We start from the raw sequence: 19399 nt of genomic DNA, 5'->3' as shown, positions 1-19399 counted from the left end.
TCAGTCTAAAACTTTGCACATACACTGATGCCATCTAGTGGCCGAAATCAAAATTGCGTCTAATTATGGCCTTTATTGCATTTCAAAGATGGGACCAAAAATAAATGTAAAAAAAGTTTTTTTCTTTGTATTATCTTTTACCAGATCAAATGTGTTATATTATCCTACATTAATTTTGCATTTCCACAACTTCAAAGTGTTTTCCGATCCTTTGCTTCAGGTCCTGAGCTACAGGCAGTTTGGATTTGGGTTTGTCATTTTAGGAGGACAATGGAAAAAAAAAGGGTCCGATCTTAAATGAAGTAGTTGGTAGTTTAGTGTTAGCACACTGTTTGGGAAAAACAACCAGGATGCACTTCTACACTCCACTCCCCAGGTGGCAGCACCAACAGAGTCAAGGGCTGTGAGAGAGCAAAATCATTTAAACATTCAAGCATATGAACATGTACTAAAGCAGTGGGGAACTGTGTGTGTGTGTACCTGTACTACAGGTAGGATGCTGAGTAGAGGAGAGCCCTTCTTGTCATCCAGAGAGGCTGGAGCCACGAAGCTGAACCCTTTAAACAGCTGATGGGCATTGGCACTGGGAGGAATACCTGGGGAGTCTACACACACCCAGACAACCACCCAGACAACCACCCAGACAACCACGCAGACATCCACCCAGACAACAAACCACCCACCCACACACACACACAGACAACCAACCACCCACACACACACCCAGACAACCACGCATCCACACGAGATGTGTGTTAGCAATAGAAGGAAAACCTGGAGAATCTAGACTGTGACCCTAACCCTCATGTACCTTTGGGTGTTTTAGCGGTGAACTCTGGGTCGAAGCAGAACGTGTCATCAGGCTTCCCTGCTGCTGGTTTGAATGGAGGCTGGAGCTCTGTCCTGTATAGCTTCTATGAGGGAGGGAGGGAGGGTTAAGCTGAGATATTAATATTTCGTTTGAACAGTGTAGAGACAGAAAGAGACAGAGACAGAGACAGAGACAGAGACAGAGACAGACAGAGAGAGACAGAGAGAGACAGAGAGAGACAGAGAGAGAGAGAGAGAGAGAGAGAGAGAGAGAGAGAGAGAGAGAGAGAGAGAGAGAGAGAGAGAGACATTCCCAGTGGGTCAGAAGTTTACATACCCTCAATTAGTATTTGGTAGCATTGCCTTTAAATTGTTTAACTTGGGTCAAATGATTTTGGTAGCCTTCCAGAAGCTTCCCACAATAAGTTGGGTGAATTCTGGCCCGTTCCTCCTGACAGAGCTGGTGTAACTGAGTCAGGTTTTTAGGCCTCCTTGCTCACACACACTTTTTCACTTCTGCCAACACATTTTCTATACGATTGAGGTCAGGGCTTAGTAATGGCCACTCCAATACCTTGACTTTGCTGTCCTTAAGCCACTTTGCCACAACTTTGGAAGTATGCTTGGGTTCATTGTCCATTTGGAAGACCCATTTGCGACCAAGCTTTAACTTCCTGATTGATGTCTTGAGATGTTGCTTCAATATATCCACATCATTTTCCTACCTCATGATGCCATCTATTTTGTGAAGTGCACCAGACCCTCCTGCAGCAAAGCACTCCACAAAATGATGCTGCCACCCCCGTGCTTCACGGTTGGGATGGTGTTCTTTGGCTTGCAAGCCTCCCCGTTTTCCTCCAAACATAACGATGGACATTAGGACCAAACAGTTCTGTTTCATCAGACCAGAAGACATTTCTCCAAAAAGTACGATCTTTGTCCCCATCTGCAGTTGCAAACCGCAGTCTGGCTTTTTTATGTCGGTATTGGAGCAGTGGCTTCTTCCTTGCTGAGTGGAATTTCAGGTTGTCTCGATATAGGACTCATTTTACTATGGATATAGATACTGTTGTACCTGTTTCCTCCAGCATCTTCACAAGATCCTTTGCTGTTGTTCTGGGACTGATTTGCACTTTTCACACCAAAGTACATTCATCTCTAGGAGACAGAACGCATCTCCTTCCTGAGAGGTATGACGGCTGCGTGGTCCCATTGTGTTTATACTTGAGTACTATTGTTTGTACAGATGAACGTGGTACCTTCAGGCGTTTGGGAATTGCCCCCGAGGATGAACCAGACTTGTAGAGGTCTACAATTTTTTTTTCTGAGGTCTTAGCTGATTTCATTTGATTTTCCCATGACGTCAAGCAAAGAGGAACTGAGTTTAAAGGTAGGCCTTGAAATACATCCACAGGTACACCTCCAATTGACTCAAATGATGTCAATTAGCAGAAGCTTCTAAAGCCATGACATAACTTTCTGGAATTTTCCAAGCTGTTTAAAGGCACAGTCAACTTAGTGTATGTCAACTTCTCACCCACTGTAATTGTGATACTGTGAATTATAAGTGAAATAATCGGTCTGTAAACAATATTGGAAATATTACTTGTCATGCACAAAGTAGATGTCCTAAAGGACTTGCGAAAACGATAGTTTGTTAACAAGAAATTTGTGGAGTGGTTGAAAAACAAGTTAATGACTCCAACCTAAGTGTATGTGAAATTCCGACTTCAACTGCACATGATCAAATACAAATCTTAGAATCAACTATTAAAGACGACCAGAACACACTGGATTCTCCAATTACATTCAATGAACTATAGGACAAAATATATCCTATATGAAATTCTAAAATATACAGACCACAAATTCCAATTGGCTGGGGTGATAATTCCAATCATTCTCAGAGCTGGCATCTTCCCCAATATTTGGAGACAAGGACTTATCACCCCAATCCACAAAAGTGGATACAAATTTGACCCCAATAACTACCGTGGGATATGCGACAACAGCAACCTCGGGAAAATCCTCTGCATTATCATCAACAGCTGACTTGTCAAATTGCCGTTTTACTAAATTACTGTACGACAGACCACGTATTCACCCTGCACACCCTAATTGACTAACAAACAAAAACAAAGGCAAAGCCTTATCATGCTTTGTTGACTTCATAAAAGCTTTAGACTCAATTTGGAATGAGGGTCTGCTATACAAATTGATAAAAAAAAGTGATGTTAGGGGAAAAACATACAACATTATAAAATCCATGTACACAAACAACAAGTAGTGTGTGGTTAAATTTGGCAAAAAAAAATCTTCCCACAGCGCCATGGGTTGAGACAGGGATGCAGCTTAAGCCCCACAGTCTTCAACATATATATTAACGAATAGGCGAGGGCACTAGAACAGTCTGCAGCACGCACTCGGCCTCACCCTACTAGAATCTGAAGTCAAATGTCTACTGTTTGCTGATGATGTGGTGCTTCTGTCCCCCAACCAAGGAGGGCCTACAGCACCTAGATATTCTGCACAGATTCTGTCAGACTTGGGCCCTGACAGTGAATCTCAATAAGACAAAAATAATGGTGTTCCAAAAGAGGTCCAGTTGCCAGGCCCATGTTTTGTTTCTCCCATGTTTTGGTACCCTTCCCCCAGATCTATGCCTCGACAAAATCCTGTCTCAGAGCTCTACGAGCAATTCCTCATGGCTTGGTTTTTAGACAGGTGTGTGCCTTTCAAAATCATGTATAATCAATTGAATTTACCACAGGTGGACTCCAAGTTGTAGAAACATCTCAAGGATGATCAATGGAAACAGGATGCACCTGACCTCAATTTTGAGTCTCATAACAAAGGGTCTGAATATTTATGTAAAGTTATTTCTGTGTTTTATTTTTAATAAATGTGCAAAAATGTCAAAAAAAACTGTTTTCGCTTAGCCATTATGGGTTATTGTGTGTAGATTGCAAAAAATAATAAATAATAATAATAATAATTTGAGTAACGCAACAAAATGTGGAAAAGGTCAAGGGGTCTGAATACTTTCCGAAGGCACTGTACCCTAAACAAGAAGGGCAAAAGGAACATAACATTTGATATCCCAATTAGTATCGGGCTAAAAACCTATTGTAAAACACACTGTATGGTTGTGAGGTCTGGGGTCCACTCACCAACCAAGAATAAACAAAATGGGAGAAACACCCAATTGAGACTTTGCATGCAGAATTCTGCAAAATATATACATTGTGTGCAACGCAAAAACCCAAACAATGTGTGTAGAACAAAATTAGGACATCAGCTAATTCTAAAAATCCAGAAAAGAGCTGTTCCATTCTACAATCACCTAAAAGGAAGCGATGCCTACACATTCCCTCACAAACCCCTCACCTCAGCCAGCTGATTCTGCACCTCTGTGAACAAACACAAACAGACCCAAAAAACTGGTCAAACTAGAATGCTATCTGGCCCTAAACAGAGAGTACACAGTGGCAGAATACCTGACCAAGGTGACTGACCCAAAATTAAGGAAAGCTTGGACTATGTACAGACTCAGTGAGGATAGCCTTGCTTTTGAGAAAGGCCGCCGTAGGCAGACCTGGCTCTCAAGAGAAGACAGGCTATGTGCTCACTACCCACAAAATGAGGTGGAAACAGATGCACTTCCTAACCTCCTGCCAGATGTATGCACTCCTTAATGATACATATTTCCCAAAGATTACACAAACCCACAAAGAATTTCAAAACAAATCCAACATTGATAAACTCCCTTATCTGTACGGTGAAATACTGCAGTGTGCATCACAGCAGCAAGATTTGTGGCCCATTGCCATGAGAAAAGGGCAACCAGTTGAGCACAAACAACATTGTAAATACCACAAATATTTATGTTTATTTGTCTTCCTCACTATTCATACTACAACTATTTTCACATGATTAAAACACTGATGATATAACACTGGAAATGTCTGTTTTTTAAACCTTTGTGAGTGCAATGTTACCTGTGCAATGTTACTTCCTAATAGTTTTTTATATTGTTTCTCACTTTAGTTTGTTTATTTCACTTGCTTTGGAAATGTAAACATGTTGCCCATGCCAATAAAGCCCTGTTGAATTTAATTGAGAGAGCGAACAAGCAAGATCAAGACCCAGCCACCAGCCCATATTAAACCCTTCCCTTCCTCCTAGTCTCAGCCAATCGTCTCCTGCTGGCTCATAAACACTCCCACTGAAATATTAACACACACACTGTCAGACCTCTGCCCAGATACACACCTAGCACTCTACAGACCAATCCTAAGTAAGCCGACCGTCTGTTAGGTGGGAATGGGATGTATTGTGTGTGTGTGTGTGTGTGTGTGTGAGCGAGAGAGACTTACGTTCCAGTCGATCGATGAGAAGAAGGCGTGACGTTTGATCTCCTCCACCCCATCGGCCCCAGCCCCTACAGAGACACAGAGCACTGTCAGTAACACACACACACACACACACACACACACACACACACACACCCCTACAAAGAGACAACCGTCAGTAACACACACACCCCTACAGAGAGACAACCGTCAGTAAAACACACACCCCTACAGAGAGACAACCGTCAGTAACACACACTCTCTCGCTCTTACCCAGGTGGTTAATTTGTGTGACTGTTCTATCAGTGTTTTGTTACTTGTCATGTTTTGTGTTGTTTGTAGACCCCGGGAAGAGTAGCTGCTGCTTCTGCAAAAGATAATGGGGATCCAAATAAACAAAGAAACTTACCCAGGCGGTTAGCAGGGTTGCGTTTAAACAGCATTCTCAGCAGACTCTGGGCTTCTAGACTCAGGAACTGAGGCATCCCTAACTTAGCTCTGAGAGAGGGAGTGAGTGAGTGAGTGAGTGAGTGAGTGAGTGAGTAGAGGAGAGAGAGAAGACAGGAGAGAACAGCGCGAGTGACAACAATGTCCTGAACAAATGTCAAATTGTCTTCTTACCAAAATATCGTACGACAGACCATGTACACCCTGCACATCCTAATTGAAAAATAAAATGCTAATAAAAAGGATGAATTGCGTGCCCAAACTTAACTGCCTCCTACTCTGTCCCAGATGGGAATATATGCATATTATTATTACTGGTGGATAGAAAATTGAATTATGTCTGTGAGTATAACAGAACTCATATGAAAAAACCTGAGAAGAAATCCAAACAGGAAGTGAGAACTCGATTTTCAAAACAGTGCCATTTGAAGTCCCTGTTAGTTATGGATGTGCATGAACTTCCTAGGGCTTCCATAAAATGTAACCGGCTTTAGATTCTGGTTGTATGATTCTACTATAAAGGAGGGGCTCATAGGAGCTCTTTTAATTAGTGGTCTGGCAGAAAGCCTCGGGCTCATAGCACGTGGTCACGAGAGAGTATCCTCCCATTCCAATGCTTTTCTTCAGACAATGAAATTCTCCGGTTGGAACCTTATTGCTGATTAATGTTTAAAACATCCTAAATATGGATTGCATACATCATTTGACTTGTTTCTACGACCTGTAACGGAACTTTTGGGGTTTTTGTCTGGAGGAATTGCTCGTGCTTTTTGAAGATTGAATGCTGGGCTGAACAAGCTAACAACAAGTGGCTAAATGATGGGCTTTATGGAACTTCATGGAACAAAATCAGTCATTTATTGTCGAACTGGGATTCCTGGGACTGCCTTCTGATGAAGATATTCAAAGGTAAGTGAATATTTATAGTGTTTTTTGTAGCTTCTGTTGACGCCAAAATGGCTGCTATTTCTTTGGCTAATTTGGGTTCAGAGTGCCATTCTCAGATTATTATTTTTCCGTAAAGTTTTTTTGAAATCTGACACAGCGGTTGCACAGAGGATACGTTTATCTTTAATTCTGTGAATAACACTTGCATCTTTTATCAATGTTTATTGTGAGTATTTCTGCAAAATCACCGGATGTTTTAGAATCAAAACATTACTGCACGTAAAGCGCCAATGTAAACTGACATTTTTTATATATACACTGCTCAAAAAAATAAAGGGAACACTAAAATAACACATCCTAGATCTGAATGAAGGAAATATTCTAATTAAATACTTTTTTCTTTACATAGTTGAATGTGTTGACAACAAAATCACACAAATTATAAATGGAAATCAAATTTCTCAACCCATGGAGGTCTGGATTTGGAGTCACACTCAAAATTAAAGTGGAAAACCACACTACAGGCTGATCCAACTTTGATGTAATGTCCTTAAAACAAGTCAAAATGAGGCTCAGCAGTGTGTGTGGCCTCCACGTGCCTGTATGACCTCCCTACAACGCCTGGGCATGCTCCTGATGATGGCGGATGGTTTCCTGAGGGATCTTCTCCCAGACCTGGACTAAAGCATCCACCAACTCCTGGACAGTCTGTGGTGCAATGGAGCGAGACATAAAGTCCCAGATGTGCTCAATTGGATTCAGGTCTGGGGAACGGGCGGGCCAGTCCATAGCATCAATGCCTTCCTCTTGCAGGAACTGCTAACACACACCAGCCACATGAGGTCTAGCATTGTCTTGCATTAGGAGGAACCCAGGGCCAACCGCACCAGCATATGGTCTCACAAGGGGTCTGAGGATCTCATCTCGGTACCTAATGGCAGTCAGGCTACCTCTGGCGAGCACATGGAGGGCTGTGCGGCCCCCCAAAGAAATGCCACCCCACACCATGACTGACCCACCGCCAAACCGGTCATGCTGGAGGATGTTGCAGGCAGCAGAACGTTCTCCACGGCGTCTCCAGACTCTGTCACGTCTGTCACATGTGCTCAGTGTGAACCTGCTTTCATCTGTGAAGAGCACAGGGCGCCAGTGGCGAATTTGCCAATCTTGGTGTTCTCTGGCAAATGCCAAACGTCCTGCATGGTGTTGGGCTGTAAGCACAACCCCCACCTGTGGACGTCGGGCCCTCATACCACCCTCATGGAGTCTGTTTCTGACCGTTTGTGCAGACACATGCACATTTGTGGCCTGCTGGAGGTCATTTTGCAGGGCTCTGGCAGTGCTCCTCCTTGCACAAAGGCGGAGGTAGCGGTCCTGCTGCTGGGTTGTTGCCCTTCTACGGCCTCCTCCACGTCTCCTGATGTACTGGCCTGTCTCCTAGTAGCGCCTCCATGCTCTGGACACTAAGCTGACAGACACAGCAAACCTTCTTGCCACAGCTCGCATTGATGTCCCATCCTGGATGAGCTGCACTACCTGAGCCACTTGTGTGGGTTGTAGACTCCGTCTCATGCTACCACTAGAGTGAAAGCACCGCCAGCATTCAAAAGTGACCAAAACATCAGCCAGGAAGCATAGGAACTGAGAAGTGGTCTGTGGTCCCCACCTGCAGAACCACTCCTTTATTGGGGGTGTCTTGCTAATTGCCTATAATTTCCACCTGTTGTCTATTCCATTTGCACAACAGCATGTGAAATGTATTGTCAATCAGTGTTACTTCCTAAGTGGACAGTTTGATTTCACAGAAGTGTGATTGACTTGAGAGTTACATTATGTTGTTTAAGTGTTCCCTTTATTTTTTTGAGCAGTGTATATATACACATTATCGAACAAAACACACAATACATGTATAACATGATGCTCTATGAGTGTCATCTGATGGAGATAATCAAAGGTTAGTGATTCATTTTATCTATATTTCTGCTTTTGTGACTATCTTTGGCTGTGAAAAATGGCTGTGTGTGTTTTTGGATTTGGTGGTGATCTAACATAAATATATGTTGTGTTTTCGCTGTAAAACATTTTAAAAAATCGGAGACAATGGGTAGATTAACGAGATGTTTATCTTTCATTTGCTGTATTGGACTTGTTAATGTGTGAAAGTTAAATATTTAAAAAATATATTTTTCAGCTGAATGGGAGGGAATGTTCCTTTTGAGGGACTCCTAGCCATAACAAGTTTACTGGAGAACGGCAAGATGACAGCAATCTGTAAGTCACTGAGAGAGGACATCAGTTCTGTATGTGAATCCATGATAACATTGACAGAGAAATCGAATTCAGATTATCTCGAGGTACAATCAAATCGAAACAACATGGTTGTGGATGGAATTGCAGAATCTCCACGAGACCTGGACGGAGACTGAGGAGAGAGTACGGGAAATTATCTCGGAGAAACTGAAGATGTACCACAGAAATACGAAGGTAAATTACGCCCACACGACTGGAAAACCCACCGCCGGCCCACCTGACAGGCCTAGGCCGATAGTGGTCAAATGCCTGAGGTTAAAGGACAAGGTAGCTGTTTTGGAAAAATCTTTCTTGGGGACCTGAATATTGACTGTTTTTCATCAAGCTGTCCGCTCAAGAGGAAGCTTCTCACTGTAACCAGTGCCTGTAATCTGGTTCAGGTTATTAATCAACCTACCAGGGTGTTTACAAACACTACAGTAACAAGATCATCCACACGTATTGATCACATTTTTACTAATACTGTAGAACGGTGTTCTAAAGCTATATCCATACCCATTGGATGACGTGATCACAATATAGTGGCTATATCCATACCCATTGGATGACGTGATCACAATATAGTGGCTATATCCATACCCATTGGATGACGTGATCACAATATAGTGGCTATATCCATACCCATTGGATGACGTGATCACAATATAGTGGCTATATCCATACCCATTGGATGACGTGATCACAATATAGTGGCTATATCCATACCCATTGGATGACGTGATCACAATATAGTGGCTATATCCATACCCATTGGATGACGTGATCACAATATAGTGGCTATATCCATACCCATTGGATGACGTGATCACAATATAGTGGCTATATCCATACCCATTGGATGACGTGATCACAATATAGTGGCTATATCCATACCCATTGGATGACGTGATCACAATATAGTGGCTATATCCATACCCATTGGATGACGTGATCACAATATAGTGGCTATATCCATACCCATTGGATGACGTGATCACAATATAGTGGCTATATCCATACCCATTGGATGACGTGATCACAATATAGTGGCTATATCCAGGAAAGCCAAAATTCCAAAAGCTGGACATAAAATAGTGTATATAAAAGATGTTGCTGTGACTTATGTGGATAATGTTAAATCAAATTGTATTGGTTACATACACATGGTTAGCAGATGTTAATGCGAGTGTAGCGAAATGCTTGTGCTTCTAGTTCCAACCATGCAGTAATATCTAACAAGTAATCTAACAAATTCACAACAATTTCCTTATACACACAAGTGTAAAGGAGTGAATAGGAATATGTACATATAAATATATGGAGGAGCGATGGCCAAACGGCATAGGCAAGATGCAGTAGATGGTATAGAGTACAGTATATAGATGAGATCTATGTAAACATTATATAAAGTGGCATTGTTTAAAGTGACTAGTGATACATTTATTACATCCAGTTTATAATTATTAAAGTGGCTTGAGATTTGAGTCATTGAGCCACTCAATGTTAGTGATGGCTGGTTAACAGTCTGATGGCCTTGAGATTGAAAAACAGCTTCTGTCTCTCGGTCCCAGCTCTGATGCACCTGTACTGACCTCGCCTTCTGGATGATAGCGGGGTGAAAAGGCAGTGGCCCGGGTGGGTGTTGTTCTCGATGATCTTTTTGGCGTTCCTGTGACATCGGGTGGTGTAGGTGTCCTGGAGGGCAGGTAGTTTGCCCCCATTGTGCAGACCTCACTACCCTCTGGAGAGCCTTGCGGTTGTGGGCGGAGCACTTGCCGTACCATGTGGTGATACAGCCCGACAGGATGCTCTCGATTGTGCATCTGTAAAAAAGTTTTTGGTGGCAAGCCAAATTTCTTCAGCCTCCAGAGGTTGAACAGGCACTGTCGCGCCTTCTTCACCACGCTGTCTGTGTAGGTGGACCATTCCAGTTTGTCCGTGATGTGTAGGCCGAGGAACTTAAAAAAAAAGAAGAAAAAAAAACTGTCCACCTTCACTACTGTCCCGTCGGTGTGGATAGGGGGGTGCTCCCTCTGCTGTTTCTTGAAGTCCAAGATCATCTCCTTAGTTTTGTTGACGTTGAGTGTGAGGTTATTTTCCTGACACCACACTCCGAGGGCCCTCACCTCCTCCCTGTAGGCCGTCTCGTCGTTGTTGGTAATCAAGCCTACCACTGTAGTGTCGTCCACAAACTTGATGATTGAGTTGGAGGCATGCGTGGCCACGCAGTCGTGGGTGAACAGGGAGTACAGGAGAGAGCTCAGAACGCACCCTTGTGGGGCCCCAGTGTTGAGGATCAGCGGGGTGGAGATGTTGTTACCTACCCTCACCACCTGGGGGCGGCCCGTGAGAAAGTCCAGGACCCAGTTGCACAGGGCGGGGTCGAGACCCAGGGTCTTGAGCTTAATGACAAGTTTGGAGGGTACTATGGTGTTAAATGCTGAGCTTTAGTCGATGAACAGCATTCTTACATGAGTATTCCTCTTGTCCAGATGGGTTAGGGCAGTGTGGTTGCGTCGTCTGTGGACCTATTGGGACGGTAGGCAAATTGGAGTGGGTCTAGGGTGTCAGGTAGGGTGGAGGTGATATGGTCCTTGACTAGTCTCTCAAAGCACTTGATGACGGAAGTGAGTGCTACGGGGCGATAGTCGTTTAGCTCAGTTACCTTAGCTTTCTTAGGGACTGGAACAATGGTGGTCCTCTTGAAGCATGTGAGAACAGCAGACTGGGATAGGGATTGATTGAATATGTCTGTAAACACACCAGCCAGCTGGTCTGCTCATGCCCTGAGGACCTGTATATATTACCTCAAATCAGCCTGACTAACCGGTGCCTGTATGTAGCCTCGCTACTGTCTTTTTACTGTTGTTTTTATTTCTTTACTAACCTATTGTTCACCTAATACCTTTTTTGCACTATTGGTTAGAGCCAGTAAGAAAGCATTTCACTGTAAATTCTGCAGCTGTTGTATTCGGCGCACTCCAATAACCGTACAGTGTGGTTGACACCAATAACAGTAGCGTACAGTAGTTGACTCCAATAACAGCACAGTACAGTGTGGTTGACTCCAATAACAGTACAGTGTGGTTGACTCCAATAACAGTACAGTGTGGTTGACTCCAATAACAGTACAGTGTAGTTGACTCCAATAACAGTACAGTGTAGTTGACTCCAATAACAGTAGCGTACAGGTTGACTCCAATAACAGTACAGTGTGGTTGACTCCAATAACAGTACAGTGTAGTTGACTCCAATAACAGTACAGTGTAGTTGACTCCAATAACAGTAGCGTACAGGTTGACACCAATAACAGTACAGTGTAGTTGACACCAATAACAGTACAGTGTGGTTGACTCCAATAACAGTACAGTGTGGTTGACTCCAATAACAGTACAGTGTGGTTGACTCCAATAACAGTATAGGTTGACACCAATAACAGTACAGTACAGGTTGACACCAATAACAGTACAGTACAGGTTGACTCCAATAACAGTACAGTGTGGTTGACACCAATAACAGTACAGTACAGGTTGACACCAATAACAGTACAGTACAGGTTGACTCCAATAACAGTACAGTGTGGTTGACTCCAATAACAGTACAGTGTGGTTGACTCCAATAACAGTACAGTGTGGTTGACTCCAATAACAGTACAGTACAGGTTGACACCAATAACAGTACAGTGTGGTTGACTCCAATAACAGTACAGTACAGTGTGGTTGACACCAATAACAGTACAGTGTAGTTGACTCCAATAACAGTACAGTGTAGTTGACTCCAATAACAGTACAGTACAGTACAGTGTGGTTGACTTACTTAAGGATCATGTTCATGGTCTCGTTGCGGTCTTTGCCCTGGAATGGTAACGTCCCAGTCAGCATTTCAAACTATACAGAAAGGAGAGACAGACATTAGGCTGGGGTTATAGGTACAGGTTAGATACATTAGGCTGGGGTTACAGGTACAGGTGATGTAGAGGTACAGGTAGAGACATTAGGCTGGGGTTATAGGTACAGGTGATGTAGAGGTACAGGTACAGACATTAGGCTGAGGGTCAGGTACAGGTGATGTAGAGGTACAGGTAGAGACATTAGGCTGGGGTTATAGGTACAGTGTAGATACAGGTAGAGACATTAGGCTGGGGTTACAGGTACAGGTAGAGACAATAGGCTGTGGTTAAAGGTACAGGTGATGTAGAGGTACAGACATTAGGCTGGGGTTATAGGTACAGGTGATGTAGAGGTACAGACATTAGGCTGGGGTTATAGGTACAGGTGATGTAGAGGTACAGACATTAGGCTGGGGTTACAGGTAGGGACAATAGGCTGGGGTTATAGGTACAGGTGATGTAGAGGTAGAGGTAGAGACATTAAGCTGGGGTTATAGGTACAGGGTAGATACAGGTAGAGACATTAGGCTGGGGTTACAGGTACAGGTGATGTAGAGGTACAGGTACAGACATTAGGCTGAGGGTACAGGTACAGGTGATGTAGAGGTACAGGTAGAGACATTAGGTTGGGGTTATAGGTGATGTAGAGGTACAGGTACAGACATTAGGCTGGGGTTATAGGTACAGGTGATGTAGAGGTACAGGTAGAGACATTAAGCTGGGGTTATAGGTACAGGGTAGATACAGGTAGAGACATTAGGCTGGGGTTACAGGTACAGGTGATGTAGAGGTACAGGTACAGACATTAGGCTGGGGTTATAGGTACGGGTAGAGACATTAGCTGGGGTTACATGTACAGGTGATGTAGAGGTACAGGTACAGACATTAGGCTGGGGTTATAGGTACAGGTGATGTAGAGGTACAGGTACAGACATTAGGCTGGGGTTATAGGTACAGGTGATGTAGAGGTACAGGTAGAGACACTAAACTGGGGTTATAGGTACAGGTAGAGACATTAGGCTGGGGTTATAGGTACGGGTAGAGACATTAGCTGGGGTTACATGTACAGGTGATGTAGAGGTACAGGTACAAACATTAGGCTGGGGTTATAGGTACAGGTGATGTAGAGGTACAGGTAGAGACACTAAACTGGGGTTATAGGTACAGGTAGAGACATTCGGCTGGGGTTACAGGTACAGGTGATGTAGAGGTACAGGTAGAGACATTAGGCTGGGGTTACAGGTACAGGTGATGTAGAGGTGTGGGTATGTTTACCATGAGCACTCCTAGACTCCACCAGTCAGCACTCTGTGTGTGTCCTCTTCTGTTGACGACCTCAGGAGCCATGTACTCCACCGTTCCACAGAATGAATAGGCCTTCTTATCAACATCCACGGACTCCTTACTCAACCCAAAGTCTGAAATGCACAACCACCTCTTTATTTTAGCTCAAACATAAACACACAACATAATCTCCTGAAGCACCACAGCCCAGACAGAGAGCAGGTCATACCTGTTAACTTGATGTGTCCAGCTTCATCTAACAAAATGCTGAAAACAGAGAACCACATTAGTAGGTATAGTAGAGAGACACACAGACCTCCTGACAGTAACAACATCACCATCAACAACAGGACAATGTTTCTTCTAAAGTAAATAGCAGCACCCAAAATACCCTAACCCATCACAACACCCAAAATACCCTAACCGATCACCCCTAACCCATCACCCCTAACCCATCACAACACCCAAAATACCCTAACCCATCACCCCTAACCCATCACAACACCCAAAAAAACTAACCCATCACAACACCCAAAATACCCTAACCCATCACAGCAACCAAAATACCCTAACCCATCACAGCACCCAAAATACCCTAACCCATCACAACACCCAAAATACCCTAACCCATCACAGCACCCAAAATACCCTAACCCATCACAGCACCCAAAATACCCTAACCCATCACAACACCCAAAATACCCTAACCGATCACCCCTAACCCATCACCCCTAACCCATCACAACACCCAAAATACCCTAACCCATCACAACAATCCAAAGACCCTAACCCATCACAACACCCCAAATACTCTAACCCATCACCCCTAACCCATCACAACACCCAAAATACCCTAACCCATCACAACACCCAAAATACCCCTAACCCATCACCCCTAACCCATCACAACACCCCTAACCTATCACGACACCCAAAATACCCTAACCCATCATAACGCCCAAAATACCCTAACCCATCACAACACCCAAAATACCCTAACCCATCACAACACCCAAAATACCCTAACCCATCACAACACCCCTAACCCATCACAACACCCCTAACCCATCACAACACCCAAAATACCCTAACCCATCACAACACCCAAAACACCCCTAACCCATAACACCCCTAACCCATAACAACACCCCTAACCCATCACAACACCCCTAACCCATCACAACACCCAAAATACCCTAACCCATCACAACACCCAAAACACCCCTAACCCATAACAACACCCAAAACACCCCTAACCCATCACAACACCCAAAACACCCCTAACCCATCACAACACCCAAAATACCCTAACCCATCACAACACCCCCATCACAACACCCCTAACCCATCACAAAACCCCTAACCCATCACAACACCCCTAACCCATCACAACACCCATTAACCCATCACAACACCCCAAATACCCTAACCCATCACAAAACCCAAAATACCCTAACCCATCACAACACCCCTAACCCATCACAAAACCCCTAACCCATCACAACACCCCTAACCCATCACAACACCCCTAACCCATCACAACACCCATTAACCCATCACAACACCCCAAATACCCTAACCCATCACAAAACCCAAAATACCCTAACCCATCACAACACCCAAAATACCCTAACCCATCACAACTATCCAAATACCCTAACCCATCACAACACCCAAAATACCCTAACACATCACAACACCCAAAATACCCTAACCATCACAACACCCAAAACACCCCTAACCCATCACAACACCCCTAACCCATCACAACACCACTAACCCATCACAACACCCAAAATACCCTAACCCATCACAACACCCAAAACACCCCTAACCCATCACAACACCCAAAACACCCCTAACCCATCACAACACCCAAAACACCCCTAACCCATCACAACACCCAAAATACCCTAACCCATCACAACACCCAAAATACCCCTAACCCATCACCCCTAACCCATCACTACACCCCTAACCTATCACGACACCCAAAATACCCTAACCCATCATAACGCCCAAAATACCCTAACCCATCACAACACCCAAAATACCCTAACCCATCACAACACCCAAAATACCCTAACTCATCACAACACCCAAAAAAACTAACCTATCACAACACCCAAAATACCCTAACCCATCACAACACCCAAAATACCCTAACCCATCACAACACCCAAAACACCCCTAACCCATAACAACACCCCTAACCCATCACAACACCCCTAACCCATCACAACACCCAAAATACCCTAACCCATCACAACACCCAAAACACCCCTAACCCATCACAACACCCAAAACACCCCTAACCCATCACAACACCCAAAACACCCCTAACCCATCACAACACCCAAAATACCCTAACCCATCACAACACCCCCATCACAACACCCCTAACCCATCACAAAACCCCTAACCCATCACAACACCCCTAACCCATCACAACACCCATTAACCCATCACAACACCCCAAATACCCTAACCCATCACAAAACCCAAAATACCCTAACCCATCACAACACCCCTAACCCATCACAAAACCCCTAACCCATCACAACACCCCTAACCCATCACAACACCCCTAACCCATCACAACACCCATTAACCCATCACAACACCCCAAATACCCTAACCCATCACAAAACCCAAAATACCCTAACCCATCACAACACCCAAAATACCCTAACCCATCACAACAATCCAAATACCCTAACCCATCACAACACCCAAAATACCCTAACACATCACAACACCCAAAATACCCTAACCATCACAACACCCAAAACACCCCTAACCCATCACAACACCCCTAACCCATCACAACACCACTAACCCATCACAACACCCAAAATACCCTAACCCATCACAACAATCCAAATACCCTAACCCATGACAACACCCAAAATACCCCTAACCCATCACAACACCCAAAATACCCTAACCCATCACAACACCCAAAACACCCCTAACCCATCACAACACCCAAAACACCCCTAACCCATCACAACACCCCTAACCCATCACAACACCCCTAACCCATCACAACACCCCTAACCCATCACAACACCCCTAACCCATCACAACACCAGTAACCCATCACAACACCCAAAATACCCTAACCCATCACAACATCCAAAACACCCCTAACCCATCACAACACCCAAAACACCCCTAACCCATCACAACACCCAAAACACCCCTAACCCATCACAACACCCCTAACCCATCACAACACCCCTAACAACACCCAAAATACCCTAACCCATCACAACACCCAAAATACCCTAACCCATCACAACACCCAAAATACCCTAACCCATCACAACACCCCAAACACCCCTAACCTATCACAACACCCAAAATACCCTAACCCATCACAACACCCAAAATACCCTAACCCATCACAAAACCCCAACCACCATAACCCGTCACCAGCAACAACCTAACCACCCTAACCTGTCACCAGCATCACCCTAACCCGTCACCAGAAACACCCCAACCACCCTAACCTGTCACCAGCAACACCCCAACCACCCTAACCGGTCACCAGAAACAACCCAACCACCCTAACCTGTTACCAGCAACACCCCAACCACCCTAACCTGTCACCAGCAACACCCTAACCACCCTAACCTGTCACCAGAAACACCCCAACCACCCTAACCTGTCACCAGCAACACCCTAACCTGTCACCAGCAACACCCCAACCACCCTAACCTGTCACCAGAAACACCCCAACCACCCTAACCTGTCACCAGAAACACCCCAACCACCCTAACCTGTCACCAGCAACACCCCAACCACCCTAACCAGTCACCAGAAACACCCCAACCACCCTAACCTGTCACCAGAAACACCCCAACCACCCTAACCTGTCACCAGAAACACCCCAACCACCCTAACCTGTCACCAGCAACACCCCAACCACCCTAACCAGTCACCAGAAACACCCCAACCACCCTAACCTGTCACCAGCAACACCCCAACCACCCTAACCTGTCACCAGAAACACCCCAACCACCCTAACCTGTCACCAGCAACACCCCAACCACTCTAACCAGTCACCAGAAACACCCCAACCACCCTAACCTGTCACCAGCAACACCCCATCCACCCTAACCCGTCACCAGCAACACCCCAACCACCCTAACCGGTCACCAGCAACACCCCAACCACCCTAACCTGTCACCAGAAACACCCAACCAGTCACCAGAAACACCCCAACCACCCTAACCGGTCACCAGAAACACCCCAACCACCCTAACCTGTCACCAGCAACACCCCAACCACCCTAACCAGTCACCAGAAACACCCCAACCACCCTAACCTGTCACCAGCAAAACCCCAACCTGTCACCAGCAAAACCCCAACCTGTCACCAGCAACACCCCAACCTGTCACCAGCAACATCCCAACCACCCTAACCGGTCACCAGAAACACCCCAACCACCCTAAGCTGTCACCAGAAACACCTCAACCACCCTAACCTGTCACCAGAAACACCCCAACCACCCGAACCTGTCACCAGCAACACACAAACCTGTCACCAGCAACACCCCAAACACCCTAACCGGTCACCAGAAACACACCAACCAGTCACCAGAAACACCCCAACCACACTAACCGGTCACCAGCAACACCCCAACCACCCTAACCTGTCACCAGCAACACCCCAACCGGTCACCAGCAACACCCCAACCTGTCACCAGAAACACCCCAACCACCCTAACCGGTCACAAGCAACACCCCAACCGGTCACCATAAACACCCCAACCACCCTAACCTGTCACCAGCAACACCCTAACCTGTCACCAGCAACACCCCAACAACCCTAACCGGTCACCAGAAACAACCCAACAACCCTAACCTGTTACCAGCAACACCCCAACCACCCTAACCTGTCACCAGAAACACCCCAACCACCCTAACCTGTCACCAGCAACACCCTAACCTGTCACCAGCAAAACCCCAACCACCCTAACCTGTCACCAGAAACACCCCAACCACCCTAACCTGTCACCAGAAACACCCCAACCACCCTAACCTGTCACCAGCAACACCCCAACCACCCTAACCAGTCACCAGAAACACCCCAACCACCCTAACCTGTCACCAGAAACACCCCAACCACCCTAACCTGTCACCAGAAACACCCCAACCACCCTAACCTGTCACCAGCAACACCCCAACCACCCTAACCAGTCACCAGAAACACCCCAACCACCCTAACCTGTCACCAGAAACACCCCAACCAGTCACCAGAAACACCCCAACCACCCTAACCTGTCACCAGCAACACCCCAACCACCCTAACCAGTCACCAGAAACACCCCAACCACCCTAACCTGTCACCAGCAACACCCCAACCACCCTAACCAGTCACCAGAAACACCCCAACCACCCTAACCTGTCACCAGCAACACCCCATCCACCCT

At 45.4% G+C, this 19399-nt stretch overlaps 1 protein-coding gene across 7 annotated transcripts in view; it reads right to left on the bottom strand.

The window, feature by feature from the left end:
• Positions 1-19399, bottom strand: part of rps6kal (ribosomal protein S6 kinase a, like) — a 69101-nt gene that overhangs the window by 24382 nt on the left and 25320 nt on the right. For all 7 annotated transcript variants that reach the window (XM_036943610.2, XM_036943613.2, XM_090198954.1 and 4 more), the window contains 7 exons: positions 14189-14226; positions 13951-14093; positions 12603-12673; positions 5572-5660; positions 5187-5251; positions 812-914; positions 481-605 (listed from right to left, as the gene is read on the bottom strand). In XM_036943610.2, coding sequence (XP_036799505.2) covers positions 481-605; positions 812-914; positions 5187-5251; positions 5572-5660; positions 12603-12673; positions 13951-14093; positions 14189-14226 — 634 coding nt within the window. The remainder of the gene's footprint in view (positions 1-480; positions 606-811; positions 915-5186; positions 5252-5571; positions 5661-12602; positions 12674-13950; positions 14094-14188; positions 14227-19399) is intronic.

Source organism: Oncorhynchus mykiss, chromosome 14, assembly GCF_057628025.1.
Source record: "Oncorhynchus mykiss isolate SJ-2025 chromosome 14, ASM5762802v1, whole genome shotgun sequence".
NCBI lineage: Eukaryota > Metazoa > Chordata > Actinopteri > Salmoniformes > Salmonidae > Oncorhynchus > Oncorhynchus mykiss.
The sequence above is the reverse complement of the archived record's forward strand: the minus strand, read 5'-3'. Positions and strand labels throughout refer to the sequence as shown.